The following is a 21003-nucleotide window of genomic DNA, read 5'->3' as shown; positions in this document are numbered from 1 at the left end:
ACTGGGACAGAAGACAGAGTCCAGAAACAGACCCACACCTAAAAGTTCCACTGATTTTCAACACAGCTGCCAAAATAGTATAAAAGGGAAAATAATGTTTTTTTCAAGAAATGGTCTTTGAACAGCCAGATATCATAAGGAAAAAAAAAACTCAACCCTTACCTCACACCATATACAAAAATTAATTCCAAGATGTATAAATGTAAACATAAAATCAAGACTAAAGGGGCGTCTTGGTGGCTCAGTCGTTAAGCGTCTGCCTTCGGCTCAGGTCATGATCCCCCTGGGATCGAGCCCGCATTGAGCCCCGCATCAGGCTCCCCGCTCGGCGGGAAGCCTGCTTCTCCCTCTCCCACTCCCCCTGCTTGTATTCCCTCTCTCGCTGTGTCTCTCTCTGTCAAATAAATAAATAAATAAAATCTTTTAAAAAAAATCAAGACTAAAGGGAATAGAAAACACATGAGAATATCTTCATGACCGTGGGTGTAAACAAAGATTTCTTAGGGCATTAGATGTGCTAACTTTATAGTTAGTACATAAAAGAAAGAAGATACACACACTGGATTTCATGAAAATGAAAACTGCTCTTCAAAGACATCAAGAAAAGAAAGCCATAGTTGGGGGAAAATATTAATAATGATGTCTACAATGGAATGCTTTTGAGAATATATAGTGAATGCTTACAACTCAATACAAAGAACATTAACCAACTTTTAAAAATGGATTAAAGACTTGAAAAGACTTCACAATGAAGGAGACAGCAATGGCCAATAATTATATAAAAAAGTGCTCAACATCATTAGTCATCGGGGAAGTGTAAAGGGCAAGGGCACCCCAAGGTGGGCCACTTGAATGTGAAGATTATTTTGAGTTAAAGGCAACCAAAACCCAGCAGATTCAGGAAAAATTCTTTACCTTCCCCTTCACTGCTTAAATTTACATTGGAAAGGAAAGCCTGTCCCAGGAAGAATGCAATTAACAGATTCCTCTTTACTTAAGAGACTTATGTGCATTAACAGGGCAGCCTTGGTTTTCCAACCATCTCATCTTCCTACTAATGGTTTTCCTCCCCTTTGTATCCCCACCTCCAGGCCCCTACCCCTTTCCTTAGGTCAGGATGTCATATAAGCCTCGTGTTCCCTGTCTTTGGAATTTCACATCTGTGTGGATTCTCCGTATGTACAGAATTACATTTGATTTTCTCCTGTTATTCTATCTCATGTCAATTTGATTCTTGGTCCAGCCAGAAGGACCTTGGGGGCAGAGTAAATTTCTTCCTCCCCAACACAAGTTAAAGCCACAATGATACCATTAAACATTTAGAGGAATAGCCAGACAAAAAAACCTCAATACCAACCAAGTGTTAGTGAAGATGTGAAGCAACCAGAATACTCATACATTGTTGTTGGAACTGTATGACTGTGTAATCACTTTTTATAAAGTTAAACAGATGAACCCAGTGAATTGGCAATTCTACTCCTAGGTATTTTTTCAAGATATGAAAAAATATGCCTACAGACACAAAAATATTCAGAGCAATTTCATTTATAATAGCCCCAAATAAGAAACTACCCAAATGTCCATCCATCAATAGAAGAATGAATAAACAAATTGTATATTCATTTAATAGAATACTATCTGCAATAAAAAGGAATGAACTACTGCTACATTTAACAATAAGGATGAAAACATTATACTGAGAGAAAAAAACAGATGTGAAAGAGTAGATAGTATGATTCTCTTATATGAGACTTTAGAAAAGGCAAAACTAATCTATGCTGACAGAAATCAGTAAAATAGTTGCCTTGGGCTGGGTGATAGTTGTGGGTTGACTGGCACAGGGAACATTTTGGGGTGATGAAAACATTTCACATCTTAATAGGGACATATATGGATTACATAGGGGTACATGTGTTTGTCAAAACTTACTGAATCATAATACTTAAGTTCTATGTAAGTTATATCTCAATTTCAAAAAAGATATGTCAAATTTTTAAAACATGAATTAAAAAAAGATGCATAGCTAAATAGGTCATAAAACAAATCTCAACACATTAGTGATGTCTGGTTCTACTGACTCTATATAAAAAGTAAATGTAATTTGAACTTAAATTTATACATATAATTTTTAAATCTTTGCAAAAAAAAATTTTTTTTTTTTTTTAAAGATTTTTATTTATTTGACAGAGAGAGACACAGCAAGAGAAGGAAAATAGGCAGGGGGAGTGGGAGAGGGAAAAGCAGGCTCCCCGCCAAGCAGGGAGCCCGATGCGGGGCTCAATCCCAAGACCCTGGGATCATGACCTGAGCCGAAGGCAGACGCCCAACGACTGAGGTCCCCAGGCGCTCCTGCAAAAAATGTTTTAACTGGTATCATTATACCAATGGATTTGAAGGTCTGTTCCTCAACTACTTTTACTCTTGCTTTTAAGTATGATTTCTTGAAAATAAAATTCCCTTTTTTCCTTATACTACTCTGTGGTCAATACTTAATCACAGGTAGGAATAAAAAGCAAATATGCAATAATGCTCAAGGCCATACAGTTTTAACTGCATGTGGCTGGTGATATGGAGAGGTAGCCAAGAAGGGTCATTTCACTGTACATATAGTTCAGGATATTTCTACTACAAAGTAACAGCGGTGAGACAGATTCTAGAGACTAATGAATTTAAGACAAATGCAGTAATCTTACCTAATACCGGAACCACAGCATAACATGACGCCAAGAATGCTTCTGTGGGAATGCCACTGTCTTCCAGAAGTTCAATGTCACTAAAGCTAAACAATTTGGTGATACAGAAGGGGAAAGATTGAAAATACAACATTAACACTCTCTGCAGTTCAGAGGTAGTCATGAAAACAGTTGCCCCTCTATAGAGCAAGTCACTTGGCCTGATTTCAGTGATTGTTCTTCTATTATAATATGGTCCAATAAAATCATTTTCCAAAGATAATCTACCAAAGCAAGCTAAAATGTGTTCAGGGTATAGTCTCACAATCCAATTCCTCACTGCTTCAGAAAGGTAAAGCAGATACTTAGTATACCATATCTTCTGTTCTGTTAAAATATGCCATCACCTGAAAGAAACACCATGATTGATTTTCCAGAAGGGAAGCTGGTATCCAACTGTCACTGATTTTAGAAAGTATAGAATACCTGGTATTCATGGTACTAAAGAAAGTTGGGATGACTTCTTGGCCTTCCTCCCAGTGGGATTCCGGAGAGCTCCTTGAGGGGTTTGACGCCGGCTGTGCTAAGCTGCTGTCGTGATTTCCCAGGCTGTCCTCTCCTTCTTCCTTCATGATCTCACCTTGGACTACACATAGAAAATACCTATTACTAAACTATTATTTACATACTACAAAAATTAATATATATTCATTGTTGAATATTTCCAAAACAGAGAAGTTTACAGAAATAAAAATCAGTGAAATACTATATACACAAACAAAATTAGGTTTAAATATATGTAGGTTTGTATCCTGCTTGTTTTCACTCAACAGTTTATCAGGAATATTCTCATTATCATTCAGTACTCTTTAAAATGTGATTTTAATGACCATATATATTGCATCAAGCTCATGTGGAGGGAATTTAGGTGGTTTCTAAAATTTTAGTGTTATAAATACAGTCGATCCTCATTATCAGCATAGTCTGTATTTGTGAATTTGCTTTCTCATGATAGTTTATTTGTAATCCTAAAAATCAATGCTTGTGGCACGTCTGCAGTCATTTCTAGACACATGTAGATGTGAAAAATTTGAGTCGCCTGACGTATACATGTTCCCAGCTAAGGTCAAACAAGGTAACAATTTGCCTTCTTGCTTCGGTTCTTATACTATACACAAATGTGTTTATGTAGGGTCATGCTTTGTGCATTTTGTTATTGATTTTGCTGTTTACAGATGCCTCCAAGTGTAGTGCTGTCTACTGGTCCTAAGTGTAAGAAGGCTGTGATGTGCCTTATGGAGAAAATACATGTGTCAGGTAAGCTTCATTCAGGCACGAGTGATAGTACTGTTGGCCGTGGGATCAATGTTAATGAATCAACAATACATATTAAATAAGGTGTCTTTAAACAGAAACACACATAAAACAAGTCCATATACTGATCAGCTGACCAAAATGTGAACAGAGGTTTGTAGGAACCAAACTCTGTATTTCCCCTAGAAGCAATGGTTCAGTATTTGCTAGTTCAGTGTCTGCAGTAACTTCATAGAACACAACCATGAATAATGAGAATCAATTGTAATGTCATAAAGAATATCCCTGTCCACATATATTTGTCCTTAAACTTGACTATTCCCTGGAGACAAATTCCTAGAAGTAAAATTATTGGTCAAACAACAGTACTGTTTCCACAGAAATTCTCCTATCTTTATTATTTACTCAAGGGATAAAACTTCAGTGATTCAGTGGATTGCTTGCCTCAGATTAACAGCTATGAAATGCATCTTCTTTCTCCCCAACTCATCTGGAAAAAACAGGGTCTTATTTCAGGGGAGAGGAGCAAGAAACTTGTTTAAAATTTTATTTTCAAAAGTATTTATTAAACAGTTGCAACACAAATAAAAGCTCTAATACGGTTGTCTTAGACCAATCTGAAGCTGGTTTTAGTGGTTAGAGCCAATGGAATTAGCAAATTTGAAAGGGTGGCATTTTCAACTACAAGCTACTACCTGAAATGTGGGACTCTGGCTTGATGGACACAGAGAAGGCTGGGTGAAAACCTGATGGGTGGGTTGGTGAATTCTGCCATTCTCTGGCCTCGCCAGAAATGAGGAGGAGAGCAACCTGAACTGCCACACCTTTATGCTCTGTTAAGTCTGACATCATAGTTTAAGTTCAAAGGATTTTGAGACTTAGAGTAGAAGGCCAATGAAACACTCATATTTTCTACAAAGTCAGCACAGACAGCTGCTGCTCACCACAGCCCACAGACATCACAGATAAGAACAGTGAGTGGGAAAAATCCTCTCCATTCTGCCTTTTCAACACTGGGTCGGATGGGATGGCACAATGTGGTCAAGTGACCTGTGTTACCAAGCTAATGTCTGCCTTACTAGCTACTAGTATACTGTCTTGAGGCCAATCCCTATCAAGTATCACATCATGGATATACAATCAAATTCCCAAGATCAATGGTTTGGGCTCAATGGTTTGCTTCATACTTTACTTTTGTTTTTACCTGTAATATTATCATCTGCATTTTCTTCACTTGATATGCTGCAATCTATCTCTGCAGGTTTCAAATATAAGGAGCTCTTATTTTTCATTAGGATTTCTTCATCAGCATTTATTTCCATATGTAAAGATCCATTTTCACAACTGTTCAACTCCATTTGCCTGAAAATTTTTTATAAGGAGAAAAGCCATAAAGTCCAGTTATTTGGTCTTAAATAGATTGCTCAGGTAGATCTTATTCTGAGAAAGAAGGGAGGGGTTCACAAGCACTAACTCCTTTTAACAGTGATTAAAAACCAGTATTGTTGAATCAGCCAAACCTCTCAGCCTCCTGCCTCCTAGACAGGTATCCGCCTGTGATGGGAGCAGGCCTGTCTCCCAACTGAGGTTCTGAAATCAAAGAGCCATTCTTGGCTTCTCAAGGACCCTCAGGTGACTTAAACTTCCTGCTCCCCACCAGCAACAGGAAATACTCATTGACAGCTCTTTGGTTTTCAATCAGCTTTCTACCCGTACACATTTAACACTTTTCTCACTTTCCTCAGCTCCTCCCTGGGAAGTTTTTCTCTCTCTTCAGCAATCAAAATCACTGGTCACTCCTATGTGTTTGCCTATCAGTTAACTGTCTAGAAGCTACATGCTGTGGTCAGGGGAGAATACTCCCTGCAAAGTATGTCTGACAGAAAAAACCCAGGAGGACACAGGATACCTCCTGAGGATCTGTTGCTCTTCAGGGCTTTTAACATGCAAGTGGAACAGCTAATTCTGTTGAAGGGACAATCATAATATCTTGTAAGTGATTAGATCCAACCGAATTAGAACAAAAATATTTTCTCCTAATAAAAACAAAGGGAAAGGGTCCAAGCTATATGGTGACTCCAGGAAAAGCATTTTTTTTTTCCTAAAGAAATGCCATATTTCAACTTAGCAATTAAAAATGTAGGTGTTAAGGAAATGTCATGAGAAAAAAGTATTTTTTCTAGTAGAAATATTTAGAACAAGATAAAAATGTTAACCAAACTGGAACAATCCTTGTACTAAAGCAAACAATAGTATACAAATAGATGAAATGTTAAATAATAATTTGAAAGGACAAATATATGGAGTATGTCAAAATATGGGAATGCTTATATAAAATAATAACTGAATAAAGACCCCAAATAATAGGAACACAACTATGTAAATGTGTACTTTTTCTAAAATTGAAGGAGCAATTAGAGGAAGAAATAGTTTAGATTTTGATATGAAGTTGTTGTTTTTTTATAACCTGTAAGGCTACCTAACATTTTTATTTTTAAATAAAACAAAATAGTACTGTCTTTTCTGGATAAAAGCACATTTAAGTTAATGCCAGGCTCCTCCACAAGAGAGGACCTCTCAGCACACTAGAGCAATTAAAAGTTACCACATGTGGTGGGCAGGTCCATCCATACCTGAGGGAAAATGCAAACATCTTCCCAGGTAGTCTAAGTGAAAGGTCTGCATTGCTTCAAGCTCACCCCAAAGAGGAAAATCAGATACTGTTTCCTTCTGGTATTATCTCAAATCATGATCAAAATATTCTCTTTTTTTTTAAACAAACAATAAAAACTTATTTATTTTTAGAAAGAAGAAAAAACCAAAAGAGTTACTGTACCTTTCCAATGAATTATGAATCGGTATAATAGGATGTTTCATCTTTAAAAGAAGAAAAAAAAAAATGAAAGCTTCATGTTAAACTTCCAACAGAGCATATTTAGAGTTTCATCACATATAAAAGTGGTAAATATGACCATAACATAACTGCCCCACTCAACAGGAACAATTTTAGATCCTCCCAAAAGAAGGGAGTCATTGATCTTAACCGGTCCTTTGTATGTTTTCAAATAAGTGTACCCATATTTCTAAGGAAAGGGAAGATGGCTCTTTTGAAGGATCTAATTACCATAGCCAAACCCTTGGTGGTTGGCTTTCTCATAATTTTAGTTATGTTCATTAAAGATTATGATGCAGCATTGTTTCAAACACTAAAAGTATAAAGATAAACAGTATGAGGTTCCTACCCTTAAGGTAATTTCAATAAAGAGTAACCCTAAAAAACAGGGGTATGCATAGAGGAGGAGCTCCTAGCCCAACTTAGGGATTCAGGGAAGGAGAGATTAAATATTGAAGGATGGGGAAGTGCTAACTAGGGGAAGATAAGTGAGAACAGCATTCTTGGCATTGGGAAATGGTGTGAAGATGTCAGGGGAGCTCTATGCCATTAGTATGTTCAGCCAGGTAATGACAGAGCATGAGGCTGGGGGTGTGGGAATGGGTTAAGAAGTTTTGACATTAACCTTTGGCAATGAGGGAGGCACTGAGAAGTTTAGGTAAAGTGGTCCAGTTTATACTTCACGAATAGAAATACCGTCAGCTGCCTGGAAGGGATAGGCTGAAAGTAACTAGTTAGAAGGTCACCACAAATCTTGGCAAGATTTGCTGGACAAGGAGGCTGAAAAGAGCCTAGTTACATCAGACACAGGTTTAGGTGGTAAAATTGCTAAAAATAAATGGATACAGAGGACTGACGGCAGAAATATGTAAGTGGACATAAAGGGAAGGCCACTGAAAAAATGTCTTTCTCAGTCACCAAAGGGTGATGGATAACATGGTTCACTACATCACTTTTTAACTTTTCATCTTTTCATATGTCCTGCTGCTGCCAAGCTGAGCTGGCTTTTACCTTGTTGGACTTGAGCATGGCCAGCTGTGGTGAACCTGGGGGAGTGCGATAGAGTAGCTCAGAGGTGAAGGCTGTGTTTGCGATCTGCATGCATTCTTCCAAAGTCTTCAGAAAAGTATTGCAGGTGGATTTCAGCAGAGTTCCCACATCAATTCCTTCCTACGAAACAACAAGAGTGGAAGATTCCTTTACCTTGCCAAAAAAAAAAGAGCCCAATGGTGGAATGTCCTTAGAGGTTTTTATCCACAATGTAGTAATAATGTACCCACCTATTTTGAAGGACAAATATGTACATCATTTACAAAAGGAAAATACTGAGTCCACTTTATCTACTAGCCCTATAAAGCCTCCATCTGACCCTTCACACTCTCCCCCCACCGTTCCAGCTGAAGGCAACAACTTCTTTCAATTCAAAAGTATTATATGCTAGCACTGTGCCAGGTGCTGGGCACAGAGCCCTCAGGGAGTTTCCGGTCTATAAGGGGTGGCAGGCATGAATCAGGGAATCACACAGATTGAAGATCAGTGGAATCAATAGAAAAATGTCTCCCATTGCCTGAGTAAAAATGAGGTTCTAGATTAGAAGAATTAGAAACCATAAATCATTCATTATTTACTTTCAGAATGGGGTTTTTGGCTTTCAGTACAGATGAGTTTAAGAGCTTTTAGCAACTGGAATTCTTTTGAATAGCTAATCACTTGTTCTCCCAGTTATTTTACCTGTTCAGGATGTTTTCCCCCTGAATACTGATATTAATAAGTTGTTCAGGAAACTGAGGCCATACCCTGACTAGAGAGTACAGTAAACACATCTTAATGGTATAAAAGAAACCAGACCGGGCCCAAGATGGAGTCGCTCATGCTAAGCCTCACATCAGCAAACCAAAAACTTCAGTTCCTATGCCTGGTTGTCCCAAAAAAGGCAGGCCTAGGTCAACCAATCAGCACAAGTTACCTGACCCAGCTCCAAGATTTCCTTTTGCTCCACATGAAGAAAGTAACCCTGCTTTAATCAATCAGTAAAGGCCCAGCAGAACTTCCTTGTTCCTGCTCACTTTGTCTGTAACAATCCCTAGCCTCATAAGGCTTTTCAGAGTTCCTTTTTATCTGTTAGATGAGATGTTGCTTGATTCATGAGTTGCTGAATAAAGCCAGTAAGATTTTAAAAATTTACCCAGTTGAATTTTTCTCCTTAAGAGTGGCCTCTGTATTTTCTTCAATTTTGTATTTCTAACAAGCTAGTCGATGATGTTACTGGTTGTGGACCACTATGATTCTGACATCAATTATGTGTGGGTTTTCCCATACCACAAAACAATTCTCTGACACCAGCTGGGTGTCCTATAACTCAACTCAATTCTGACACTATCTCCCTGAAGACAGTGTCAGCTCTCACAGGGCTGCTCCCCACCCCTCACTTCAGACACCAATGGCAAGTCCAGATGGTCACTTGTGCTTCTGACTGATCTGCTACTACAGATTGGAGGTTCTAACCCCCTTCTCCTTTCAGTTGATTAATCTGCTAGAGCTGCTCACGGATCTGAGAAACATTTTACTAGTTACCAGATGGCCAGTTTACTACAGTTTATTATAAAAGGATACAACCCAGAAACAGATGCAAAGGGCAAGGCAGCTGGGAACAGCTCAGAACTTCTATGCTCTCTGACCACACCACTTTCCCTGAATCTCCATGTGTTCGCCAACTCAGGAACTCTCCAAACCCCGTTCTTTGGGTCATGGAAGCTACACTGCACAGACATGACTGATGAAATCATTAGCCACTGAGATTAAACTCAATCTTCAGCCTCTCTTCTTTCCCAGGAGATGAGAGTGGGGTGGGTGGGTGGGTGGATCTGAGAGTTCTAACCCTCTAATCACTTGGTTGGGTTCTGGGTCAACCAGCCCCCATCCTTAGGCACTTTCCAAAAGTCATCTCCCTACCATAACAAAAGACAATTTTATCATTCTCATCACAGGAAATCCTAAGAGTTTTAGGAGCTCTGCCAAATATATCTCTCTTATAAAGACCAAATATACATATTTCTTATTATAAATCACAGTATCACAGCCACAGTTTCATTAGCAAGTTCCCAGGGCACTCTAAACATCTCCTTGGATTAAAAATTGCTATGTTCACATTTTCCCTTCCCTGTTAGGCCAGGGTTTCCCTACCTGTGGCAAGACTGACCTGGGGGGCTGACGAATTTTTGGAGTGGGGGAAGTCGGTGAGGGCGCTCTCCTACCCACTGCAGGATGTGAAGCAGCATCCTAGCCTCCATACAGTAGAGGCCAATAGCACTCCTTCGACCCTGACGACCAAAAATGTCTCCAAACACTGCAAATGTCTTCTAAGGGGCAAAACTGCTCTGGGCTGAGAATCACGGCTATGAACGGTAAGCATCCCAAGAGCAGGACTGAGATGGTTTTTTTGGTATCCCTCCCTCCCGCCCCGTCCCAGCACAGTGTCTTGTACACAACAGGCAGTTGCTGAATGAATAAGAGAGCCCAAAAGGAAGTGAATAAAATCACCCTTGTAAGAAAAACTGAAAGCACATATACCACTAGTAGCATAATCTTCTTTTACTAAAACCATTAATTAGAATCTATAGATTCTTCATTTTGTAGGCATTGTTGTTCAGATTATAACTACTCTGAGAGGAGAGAGAGACCCTCCCTGGGTGGTATGAGCCATTCAACACACAGCCTAACACCAGATAGAACTTTTAATACATGTTTTAGGATGAGTAAATGACAACTTCATTAATAAACATTAAAAATTGCAATCCTTACTGACAATGGGCAGAAAAAAAGCTGTGTCTCCATCTTTGAAAGCATTAGTCTGTAGTAAAGCACAATTATTATGTCACCAATAAAATCCTGTTACAGGGATGCCTGACTGGCTTAGTCCATAGAGCATGCAACTCTTGATCTCTGGGTGGTGAGTTCAAGCCCCAGGCCGGGTGTAGAGCTTACTTAAAAAATAAATAAATAGATAAATAAAATAAAATCTTGTTATAGTCTCATCAAAGATGACAGGTACACATTATTGATAGACATGATGCTGGCATGTTAGTAGCCACACCTATAGAAGTAGCTAGACAGGTAAGGCTGTATTTATAAAGTGATGCAAAGTGGGGAAAAACGTATTTTAGTACATCAGCTAGGCTAATGGAGCCAATGTTAAAGGTTCCAAATGTTATCAACTAATTAATCCTGAATTCATTCCATGAAGGAAAACAAATGCTTCCATATGCTGAAATGCACACATTTCTTCTCTTTGTTGAATTTTGTTACTTTTTTTCTCCGAAAAATAGTAAATTCCAAAATAGTCAAGGACTGTGTGAGAGTAATCATTACCTGCAAGCAATATCTGGTGCTACTTTTCCTGTCACTAAGACAAATAATATTTTACCTCAGAATTGGACACACCAGTTGTGGTCACTTCTTTTGTTTTATTTACTTGCTGAACAAGGAGGTCACAGTAGAGTCTTAGTTCCGACATTTTGGTTTTCAAGTTTTCAGTGTTTTCAGCAAACTCTAAATAACAAAATGATGATAATGTAATTACCAGGATGAATTAGGAATTTACTAGTGAGCATACCATAGAGTGGAATATATAACCTATACCTAAAGTCAGATGTTTATGGTATGGGTTACAGATAAGATATATATGAAGATAATGGGGGCAAGAAAAACAGAAAAAGGAGATTTCTAGTCTTTTGTAATCTATATTATTTCTTGGGCCAACATACTGAATGATCACCAGTGTAGGAAGAAGGATACAGCATACTTTTCAAACCCAGAGTCAAGGGTTCAGAGTTTTGGTTTCATCTGCTGCACAGTTTTCCCTATCTGTAAAATGGGGTCATAGCTATCTACCTGCTAACAGTACCCCAAACTGGGAAACTGTTCCGTAACGTGCAATTACCACTAATAAAATGGCTCGTTAATTCATAGAACTGGTCCAGCATGCCACCCATCAAGGCTAATGGCACCCTCAGTGCACATGCTGCTCCCTCATTAGCACAGTGCTCCAGCTACTCTGGCGCTGAGGGCTCAGCTAGTCATTATCACTTCTGGATTTGTTCCCACGAAAGAGCTGCACGTTACAACCTGACCTGAGTCAAAGCTGACAGTGTCTGGAATATGCTCCCGATTTAGCATTAAAAAACCACCAAGGCAGAGGCCATTTTCCGGTGTCTATTTGAAGAGTCAAGCACATCTACCACACCTGTCATGAGAAAGAGGCCCCCATCTCCCGCCAATCTCTTCAGGTGTACATCCTGGGGACGGGGGCTGGGAAGGTGGAGCTAGGGCTCAGGCAGGAAGCCCTGGCACTCTCCCCTGACCCACACAGAAAGTTGTGCCAGGGTTCTCAGGAGACCTAATGAAGTTGAGTTAATGAGCAGTAAGCAGTAGCAACCTGACAATTAAGTATCCATCCCACCCCAGGGAAAGGGAGGGGAAAGTGGGGTGTTACTACAGAAAGTACCCTGCTCCAAGGCTTCTTTACCGAAGATCAACTTTGTGCCAGACTGGGTACTAAACAGTTTCATATCATTACTAATCCTCATAGCAACCCTTCTAATGCAGGTTATTACCTCTTTTTAAAATATGAGGAAGCTGAGGATTAGAGAGATTAAGTGACCTATGCCAAGGTCAAAAAGCCAGTAACCTACAAAGCCATGATTTGAATCCAGTTGTATCTGGCTCCAAAGCCCGTGCTCTTTCTATTATGATATGCTAAGAGAGAAGAGTTAGATATAGGCTGTGGTTTAAATTCCAGAGGTATATGGCATTTGCATGATACAAAAAGCTGGCTGGGTGGTCAGAGGCAAGATAACAAATATGAGAACCCAGAGATGCCAGTGGGTGATTCCCAAGGCTCCCAGACCAGAGGACAATCAATACTTACCTTTTTCCTTCTGGGTCCTACTGTCGGTCAGGCAAGCCTTGGCTGACCCCAGGGCTACCAGCCACCGCTGTCTCTCAGCCACACTTCTGGCCTTCAGGTAGAAATACTGCTCCCCAGGGATTATCAGGTCCATGCGCGTATTATCTACAGAATGAACTGGGAGCAAGGCAGAGGGAGGTCAGAAAGCTAGAAGAGCCCTATCTGGGTAGCCTCCACCCCACCCAAATTCTTAAGCTCAACTGGTGCAAGTCACTAAAGGCTTCTTCCAAGGGAGGATGCTAGCTAGCCCTTACCACCTCCCCTAGTTTATTTATCTCTTCCTCGATGCTTCTGCTGATGAAGAGGAAAAACCTTGGCTGGCTCCAACATATCACCAAGACTAAAAAGAAGCACTCAATTCTCCTTATCGGAATAGAGACAGAATCTCTCTTTTGGCTTGTGTGTATAAAGTAATACTGCTCTGAGGCCAAAAAGGCTTGCATGCCAACAGTAAGAGTGCGCCTCTCTATCTTCTTGGGTTTATTAGAAAGCAATCAAGAACACAATTATTTCTCCTTTTCTACTGTCCTTCACAAGTTAGAGCAAAAGTGTGAGACCTTTGGGAGAAGAAATAAGAAAACCACACTCTGACCTTCACCTCCCATCAGGCTGCAAAATACCCTTCTAATCTGTTTCAAAGCCACATCTTCTCAGCATGTCTTAAGATGTCCCCAAACCAAGAAGTAAAGGCTATTTGCAGGTCTTTATGTGTTTGCTTGTTTTACGTATGTGGTGGTGGTGAGAAGGCGTGTGTGTGTCCTGATCTAAACATAGAAGTGTTAGACGCTGCAGTAAAAAACTTAACTAAGCTTTGCACATAGCCGCTGGCTTTAGGTGAGCAAGTGACTAAAAAATGAGCACTAGATGTATGGTGAAGCACACTGCTCTCATTTATTTTGACTACTTCTTCAACAATCTCCTTGTAAAAAATGGCTGCAGTTTTAGGTCTTATTTGCAAGGCTCTCTTTGGGACATAACACTGTGTATCTTTGTACCATAAGAATGTCAGAGAAAGACACGCAGAGGCCAGTGCTTTTTTATTTTATGGGAGACAGAAAGAAAAAGAAAACCTGCAAATCTCTTGGTTTCTCACCTTGAATTTCACAGACTGCCATTTGGATGCTCCCTTTGCAACCTTTCCAGGCATCTTCAGGAGAATCATAATAGGATAATATCCCCCCACAGAGAAGGAACCATCTAGGCTGCCAACCTGTAAACAGAAGCAAGAGCATGGACTCAATTACTGCCTGCATGGGAGGTGCCTCCCAGGACACAGGAATGGGACCTGACAAAGGAGGCTGGGTCCCAGCTCCAAGGAGTTTAAATTCCAGGGGAAATTCTAAGGGAAAGAAGTAGGTTAGTAAATACCTGTATGCATGATCCCATTTTTTAAATTAAAAACAAACACCCACATAGTGGGTGGCATAGAGTTTTAGTCACATAAGTACAGAAAAAGTCTGCAAGGATCAGGAACATAGGGATGATTCTCTAGTTAACAGAATTACTGATGATTTTTATTTCGTTTTCCTTTAATATGGTACTAGTAATCTCTGGTTTTTAATTTTTTTAAGATAAAAGATTATTATCTCCTGGACACTGTTATCACACACTTGATCTCCTCTCCTCTGGTTAAGAAAGATTATCCCAAACTTAGAAATGAGGCAGAACATTATACTGCTCTGAAAGAGGACTTCAACCACCTCCATTTTGACCTCAGTCTATACTTTCTTAACTGATTAAGTTCTTCTTTCCCGCTTATCTCTGAACTCAGGCAAAAGATCCCACAAGCAAAGCATTCCCTGATAGGAACTGAAACTACTCCTTCAAGCATTAACCACTGCCGTGACTTCAGCAAGACCCTGCACAACTGACCCTAAGACAGTGATCGATCGACCTGACCTTTACTGCCCACATTTTCCTTATCTAAACCCAGGAGTATTTTCAGCACTTTGGAGGCCATCTTTGAGACATTAGTCCGCTGACTTTTTGGTGTTGGTCTTCACTGAAATACATTATTTTTTTTTTTTAAAGATTTTATTTATTTATTTGAGAGACAGAGAATGAGAGAGAGAGAGCACATGAGAGGGGGAAGGGTTAGAGGGCAAAGCAGACTCCCCGCCAAGCAGGGAGCCCGACATGGAACTCAATCCAGGGACTCCAGGATCATGACCCGAGCTGAAGGCAGTCGCCCAACAACTGAGCCACCCAGGCGCCCTGAAATACATTATTTTCTTGTTTCACCACCACCAGTCAGCCAAACTCCCCACTTGGAAAAACTCTGTCTTTAGATTCTGTCAGCAGCGAGTGGCTGAACCTGGTCTGTGTGGACCCCCCACTGAGCCAGGTGCTCTTGTGCCCCTGTGGCCTGGCTACAGCCCTTTCGACGTCATACAGAGTTACAGAGTGCTAATAAGCCTGTGTAGGGGCATATGAGCCATAGGAGAAAAGAACTTTGACTCACTACTTAGTATTGATCCATTGAAATGAAATAATCTTAAAACATTCAAGGGCTTAACTACTTTTACTTTGGAGAATTTCAGGGGACACACCATATTCAGTTGAAATATATATCTTATCTAGTGCTCTTACCCAATCTATATTCTAGACAAACCAAACTTATTTTCTGCTTCTGGGCTGTTGCCTGAGCTGGATCTTTCTAAAATGTCATCTCTGACTATTTCTGCATAGCCTTGTCAGAGTCCTTAGTCGGATATATATTTTTCTTTCTCTGAAATGCTACAGCCCTTTAGGGATACATTTTTCTGATGAGACTCTTCTGTGGCTGAGGCAGACAGAGAGAGGGCCAGTAGGAGCTTTGAGCACAGCCCTGTGTGCTGCTTAGGTACAGATGTCTGGTGCCTGATTCACACAAATCAAGAGGCTTGAGACCCAAGAAGAGCTGTGCTTCAGTCCGGGTCAGAAAGCAGGGAAAGACCAATGTCCCAGCTCAGGCAGGCAGGAGGAGTTCCCTCTTTCTTAGCCTTTTTATTCTGTTTAGGTCTTTGACTGATTGGGTGAGACCCACTTGCATTAGGGAAGGCAATCTACTTTACCAGTTCAGATGTCAATCCCATCCAGAAATACCCTCTCACAGACACACCCAGAAAGATGTCTGGCCAAATGTCCAGGCACCCCATGGCCCAGGCAAACTGACACATAAAATTAATCATCACACACCATCAATTTTAAGACATACCATTATTTTATGTAACACAAGGAAAAAAAAAAATAACACCTGCCCATTAAGCAATATGACATGGTGCTGATTCTAAGATGCTTCCCGATTTCAGTTGTTGAAATGTGAAAAAATATCTACAAATTGAAAAAAATGTGGCCCTAAACTAGGTTTATCTTACAGTAATCTGAAAAAAGTTAAATAGCTCCCCGCCGCCCCACCCCCCACGAAGCACAGCTGCAGTTAAGTTTTGAAAGTAGCTGGTAAACTGTAATAACAACTGAAACACCACCTTCCCTATAACGGGTTCTACATTTACCTAAAAGTTATATATATCGTTATTTTATCCTATAGTTTTTAACTATGAAAACCATGACCAAGAATAACTTTTCTTTAAAGCATAAAGTTACTGGATTTTCAGAAGGCACATTAAGAGACCACAGAGGTCTCATTCCCATTATATGACATTTACAGGCAGAGCAATGCAGAGTGTAGAGTGGGACTGGGACACACTCCTCTTTCATGATGTCCTGTCCTAGGAAGCTCAGATACAGCTCAGAAATAACTGTATGAGAAAAGAGGCAAGAATGAAGAGGCCATTAATCCATTTCCTGTTTTAAATTAATCTGCAGGTACCTTGACTGATGTGATAGTTAATTTTATGTATCAATTTTATATATCATGATGGGCTGAGGGATGCCCAGACAGCTGATAAAACGCTATTTCTAGGTATGTCTGTGAGGGTATCTCTGGCAGAGATTAGCATTTGAGTCAGTAGACTGTGTGAAGATTGCCCTCACCATTGCTGGTGGGCATCATCCAATCCACGGAGGGCCTAAGTAGAACAAAAGGCAGAGGAATGGAGAATTTGTTCTCTCTTTGAGCTGAGACATCCATCTTCTCCTGCCTTAGGACACTGATGCACCTGGTTCTCCGGACTGTCGACCCAGGTCAGGATTTATACCATCCACCTCTCCCAATTCTCAGGCCCTTGAACTCACACCGAATTGCATCACCAGCTTTCCTCGTTCTCTAGCTTGCCAATAGCAGATCATGGGACTTCTCAGTCTCCATAACTGCAAGACACAATTCTTACAATAAAACCCTTCATGTATTTATATATATACATACACACGTATATATGTATATACATAATACGTATACGATTCTGTATACTATTGGATCTGCTTTTCTAGAGAACCCTTACTAACACACTTGGAAATGATAAAATAATTCAAGGTAACAAAAGAGCAGATGAAAACTGTGGGTGTAACCAGTCCCTGCTCTCTTAGATTACCATTAGATTAATCTTCCTGTCCAAGCCCCACTCCTTTTATCGGCCATTCTCTATTGGAGATGGAATGTGGTGTCAGCAAAACTCCCCACTTGGAAGGATTAGACAAGAAACTTCGATGAGCAGAGAAAAGTTTTAGCTTATATAAGCTATCCCTGCCAGAGATGGGGTAGGGGAATAAAAGTATTTAAATGCTAATTTCACACACTGCATTATCCTGGATTATTTCACTACAGAAGGTAGAGCGGACATTTATTTTTGGCAACCTGGCATCCACCCTTCACATTTCTGTTACTAAAAATCTCCTTCTCCACACTCTATCCATGTAGTTGGGTGGGGTTGACCAGCTCCAGGGGGGACATGTGATTCAGACTTAAATGGAGCTTCACATCCCGTCCTCAATGATACACTCCACAACAGGCAAGTGACCCAACCAAAGATAAACTTGGGACTATTGCTGGGTCTGGACAAAGGCGGAAAGAAATGGAGACTCTCTCTTTTCTTTAGTCTTGCAGATGTTTGCCTGGAGCTGCCAGCAGTCATTCTGCCATCACACGGGACCTAAACATGATTCACACATAAAGGGAATGCGTGTGGGAGGACTTGAGGGAGGCAGGGAAAGGATGCAAATCCAGATGACAGTTCTGAACACCATTCACAATAAGACCATGTTATAACCATAGATCAGATACCCACTGAACTTTTCAGGTAAGTGAGCTTAAAAAAAAAAAGCAAGCCAATAAATTATCTTTTTTTTTTTTTTTTTACTTCAAGCCTGAGTTGGTTTTTTTTCCTAAATAAAAGAATATTAAATATCACATGATCAACCTCACTAAATGTAGAAAAAGTGAAAGCACTTGACAGAATCTAACACCTTTCATAATAAAAACTCTCAATCAACTAGGAATAGAAGGGAACCTTTTCACCCTGATAAAGGCACCTAAAAAACAAAACAAAAACAAAACCCACAACTAACATCATACTTAATGACAAAAGCATGGATGCTTTTCCCCAAGACAACATACAGATGCTTCCTCTCGCCACTTCTATTCAAGCTTTTATTGGAAGTTCTAGCCAGGCAATTAGGGTACAAAATGAAATAAAAGGTATCCAGATTGGAAGGGAAGAAGCAAATCTACCTCTATTTGCAGACACACTCTTGTATATTTCAAAACAAAACAAAGCAAAACCTAAGGAGTCCAATAAAAAAGACTATTGGTATAAATAAGTTTAGCAAGGTTGCAAGATAGAAGACCACTATACAGATATCAATTGTATTTCTATTATAGTTGCAATGAACTGAAAATGAAATTAAGTAGACAGTTCCTTTTATAACAACAAAGAGAATAAGATACTTAGGAATAAACTCAACAAAAGAAGTATAAAACTTATACTATGAAAACTGTAAAACATTATTCAAAGAAATTAAAGATTTGAACATCATTATTCCAAAACTGTTACCAGCTTGTTCTTTTCTCACATAGTGCAATATCTTTCTATGCTTAATTGACAGCAACTGTTCGCAAAATTCACTTTTTTCAGCTCAACTAATTGTTGAACAATGTGTATTTTTTCAATGAGCATAATTTTCTTGATAAAAATATACATATATTTGGATCTAAAATAGCATAGCTCATGTTAATTCATACACATTTTCTTCCTTTTTTATTTCACAACTACCATTTTTAAATCAGAATTTCTAGAGATGTTCTTATTCCTTTAAAGATCCAAACCAAAAAGTGATTACTTGTGAGTCATACCTATGTCTAAAAAATACTGTAGCTTCTTTTACTCAGCACCCTTGTGACAAGTAACTCATCCAAACATTTCAGTAAAGAAAAAAAAAAGGGTACTCCATTAAAAAGACACTTTCTTTCTTTTCCCCCAAGATTTTATTTTTAAGTTATCTCTACCCCCATCATGGGGCTCAAACTCACGACCCCAAGATCAAGAGTCACACACTCTACTGACTGAGCCAGCCAGGCACCCTGACACTTAAATTCTTAAAAATATTTTAAAATTTACATGTAGTCAAATTTCTTCTTTGGTTAACTATTCTGAGTTTTGATAAATGCATAATCTTCTAACAACCACCATAATAAAGATACAGAAAAATTCCATTATCCTCCCCTCAAAATTCCCTTGTGCTGCTCCTTTGTAGTCAAGCCCTCTTTCCCACACTTTATCCCTGGCCAACCACTGTTGTGTTTTCATTTTAAGTTGAAAATATTTCCCAATTTTCTTGGAGACTTCCTCACTGACCCACGGGTTACTCAGAAGTATACTGTTTAATTTCCTAATATTTGGGGATTTCCCACATCTTTCTGTCATTGATTTCTAGTTTATTTCTGTTAAAGACAAGGGTATTCTTTTCAACTGGGCACAGTTTCTACTACAGCCCAGAACATGGTTAATCTTAGTGAACGTCCCATGTGCATTTGAACAAAAAAAAATGCAGTAGAGGTGCCTGGGTGGCTCAGTTGGTTGAGCATCTGCCTTCCGCTGGGGTCATGGTCCCAGGGTCCTGGGATCCAGCCCCATGTCCGGCTCCCCGCTCAGGGGTAGTCTGCTTCTCCCTCTGCCCCTCCCCCTGCTCATGCCCACTTTCTCTCTCAAATAAATCTTTTAAAAAAAGAAAAAGAAAAAAATGCAGTATTCAGCTGTTGTTTGGGGGATTACTTTATAAATGTCAGTTAGGTCAAGTTGGTTGATAGTGTTCGGATCTTCTGCATCTTTGGATGATTTACTGTCTACTTGTTCTATGGATTACTGAGAGAAGAATGTTGAAGTTTCCAAAGATAATTGTGGATTTACTTCTCCTTTCAGTTCTACCAATTTTTTTTCTCTGTTTTTAAGACTGGATAATTTCTATTGACTTATCCTCAAGCTCACTGTTTCTTTTCTGTGTCATCTATATTCTACTGAGCCCATGTACTGAGTGATTAAAAAAAAATTATATTATACTTTTTAGTTCTAAAATGTCCATTTAGTCCTTTTCAGTATTTTATATTTCTCTGCTAAGAATCTATACCTTTCCATTTGTTTCAAGAGTGTTCATCTTTACCATGGTGGTTGTTTTGTCTTCCCTCCCCAGTCTGCTTGGTATTATTTACTTTTCAGAGTTCTCAGGTAGTTGCTTGAGTACTTCGTTCAGTTTTTAGTGTAATCAGTGGGAAAGAGGCTACAGTGAACTTACTCCATCTTAGCCCAATAACAACACTCTTAAATAGAACTAGTAGGATACCCACTAAGTGAAATGTCAACCTCATGCTAAGGTACATCACTCTGCCTATAAACCCATCATAGTTTCTTCAGAGCTTCTGCCAATTAGGGATTATGGGAAACCAGAAGTTTACAATCTTATTGTTTAACAGGAAAAAAAAAAAAAAAAAAAAAGATAAAAAAATTAACATGTTGCAAATTTTTAGAAGTCCATAATGAAATACTGCTGAGTAGAAAAGCAGAACAACACGAGAAGGGGCTACTTATCTCTTATAGAAAATTAAGCTAAGGGGCACCTGGGTGGCTCAGTCAGTTAAGCATCTATCTTCCGCTCAGGTCATGATCTCAGGGTCCCGGGATCGAGCCCCATGTCAGGCTCCCCACTCAGCGGGGAGGCTACTTCCTCTCCCTCTGCCCCTGCTCTGCTCTCTCACTCACTCTCTCAAATAAAATCTTTAAAAAAAAAGA

At 39.6% G+C, this 21003-nt stretch overlaps 1 protein-coding gene across 3 annotated transcripts in view; it reads right to left on the bottom strand.

Moving 5' to 3' along the window:
• The window catches only part of PLEKHA8 (pleckstrin homology domain containing A8), a 79724-nt gene that overhangs the window by 48628 nt on the left and 10093 nt on the right, over nt 1-21003 (bottom strand). For all 3 annotated transcript variants that reach the window (XR_004911580.2, XM_036074478.2, XM_036074477.2), the window contains exons 2-9: nt 13938-14054; nt 12806-12961; nt 11303-11427; nt 7891-8049; nt 6823-6863; nt 5191-5348; nt 3159-3318; nt 2694-2779 (exon numbers count right to left, since the gene is read on the bottom strand). Coding sequence is in view for 2 of the 3 variants with exons in the window: in XM_036074478.2 (XP_035930371.1) it covers nt 2694-2779; nt 3159-3318; nt 5191-5348; nt 6823-6863; nt 7891-8049; nt 11303-11427; nt 12806-12961; nt 13938-14054 (1002 nt within the window). In the remaining variant the exon portion in view is untranslated. The remainder of the gene's footprint in view (nt 1-2693; nt 2780-3158; nt 3319-5190; nt 5349-6822; nt 6864-7890; nt 8050-11302; nt 11428-12805; nt 12962-13937; nt 14055-21003) is intronic.

Source organism: Halichoerus grypus, chromosome 12 (genome assembly GCF_964656455.1).
Source record: "Halichoerus grypus chromosome 12, mHalGry1.hap1.1, whole genome shotgun sequence".
NCBI classification, from domain to species: Eukaryota; Metazoa; Chordata; class Mammalia; order Carnivora; family Phocidae; genus Halichoerus; species Halichoerus grypus.
This window is presented reverse-complemented; position numbering and strand designations above follow the sequence as displayed.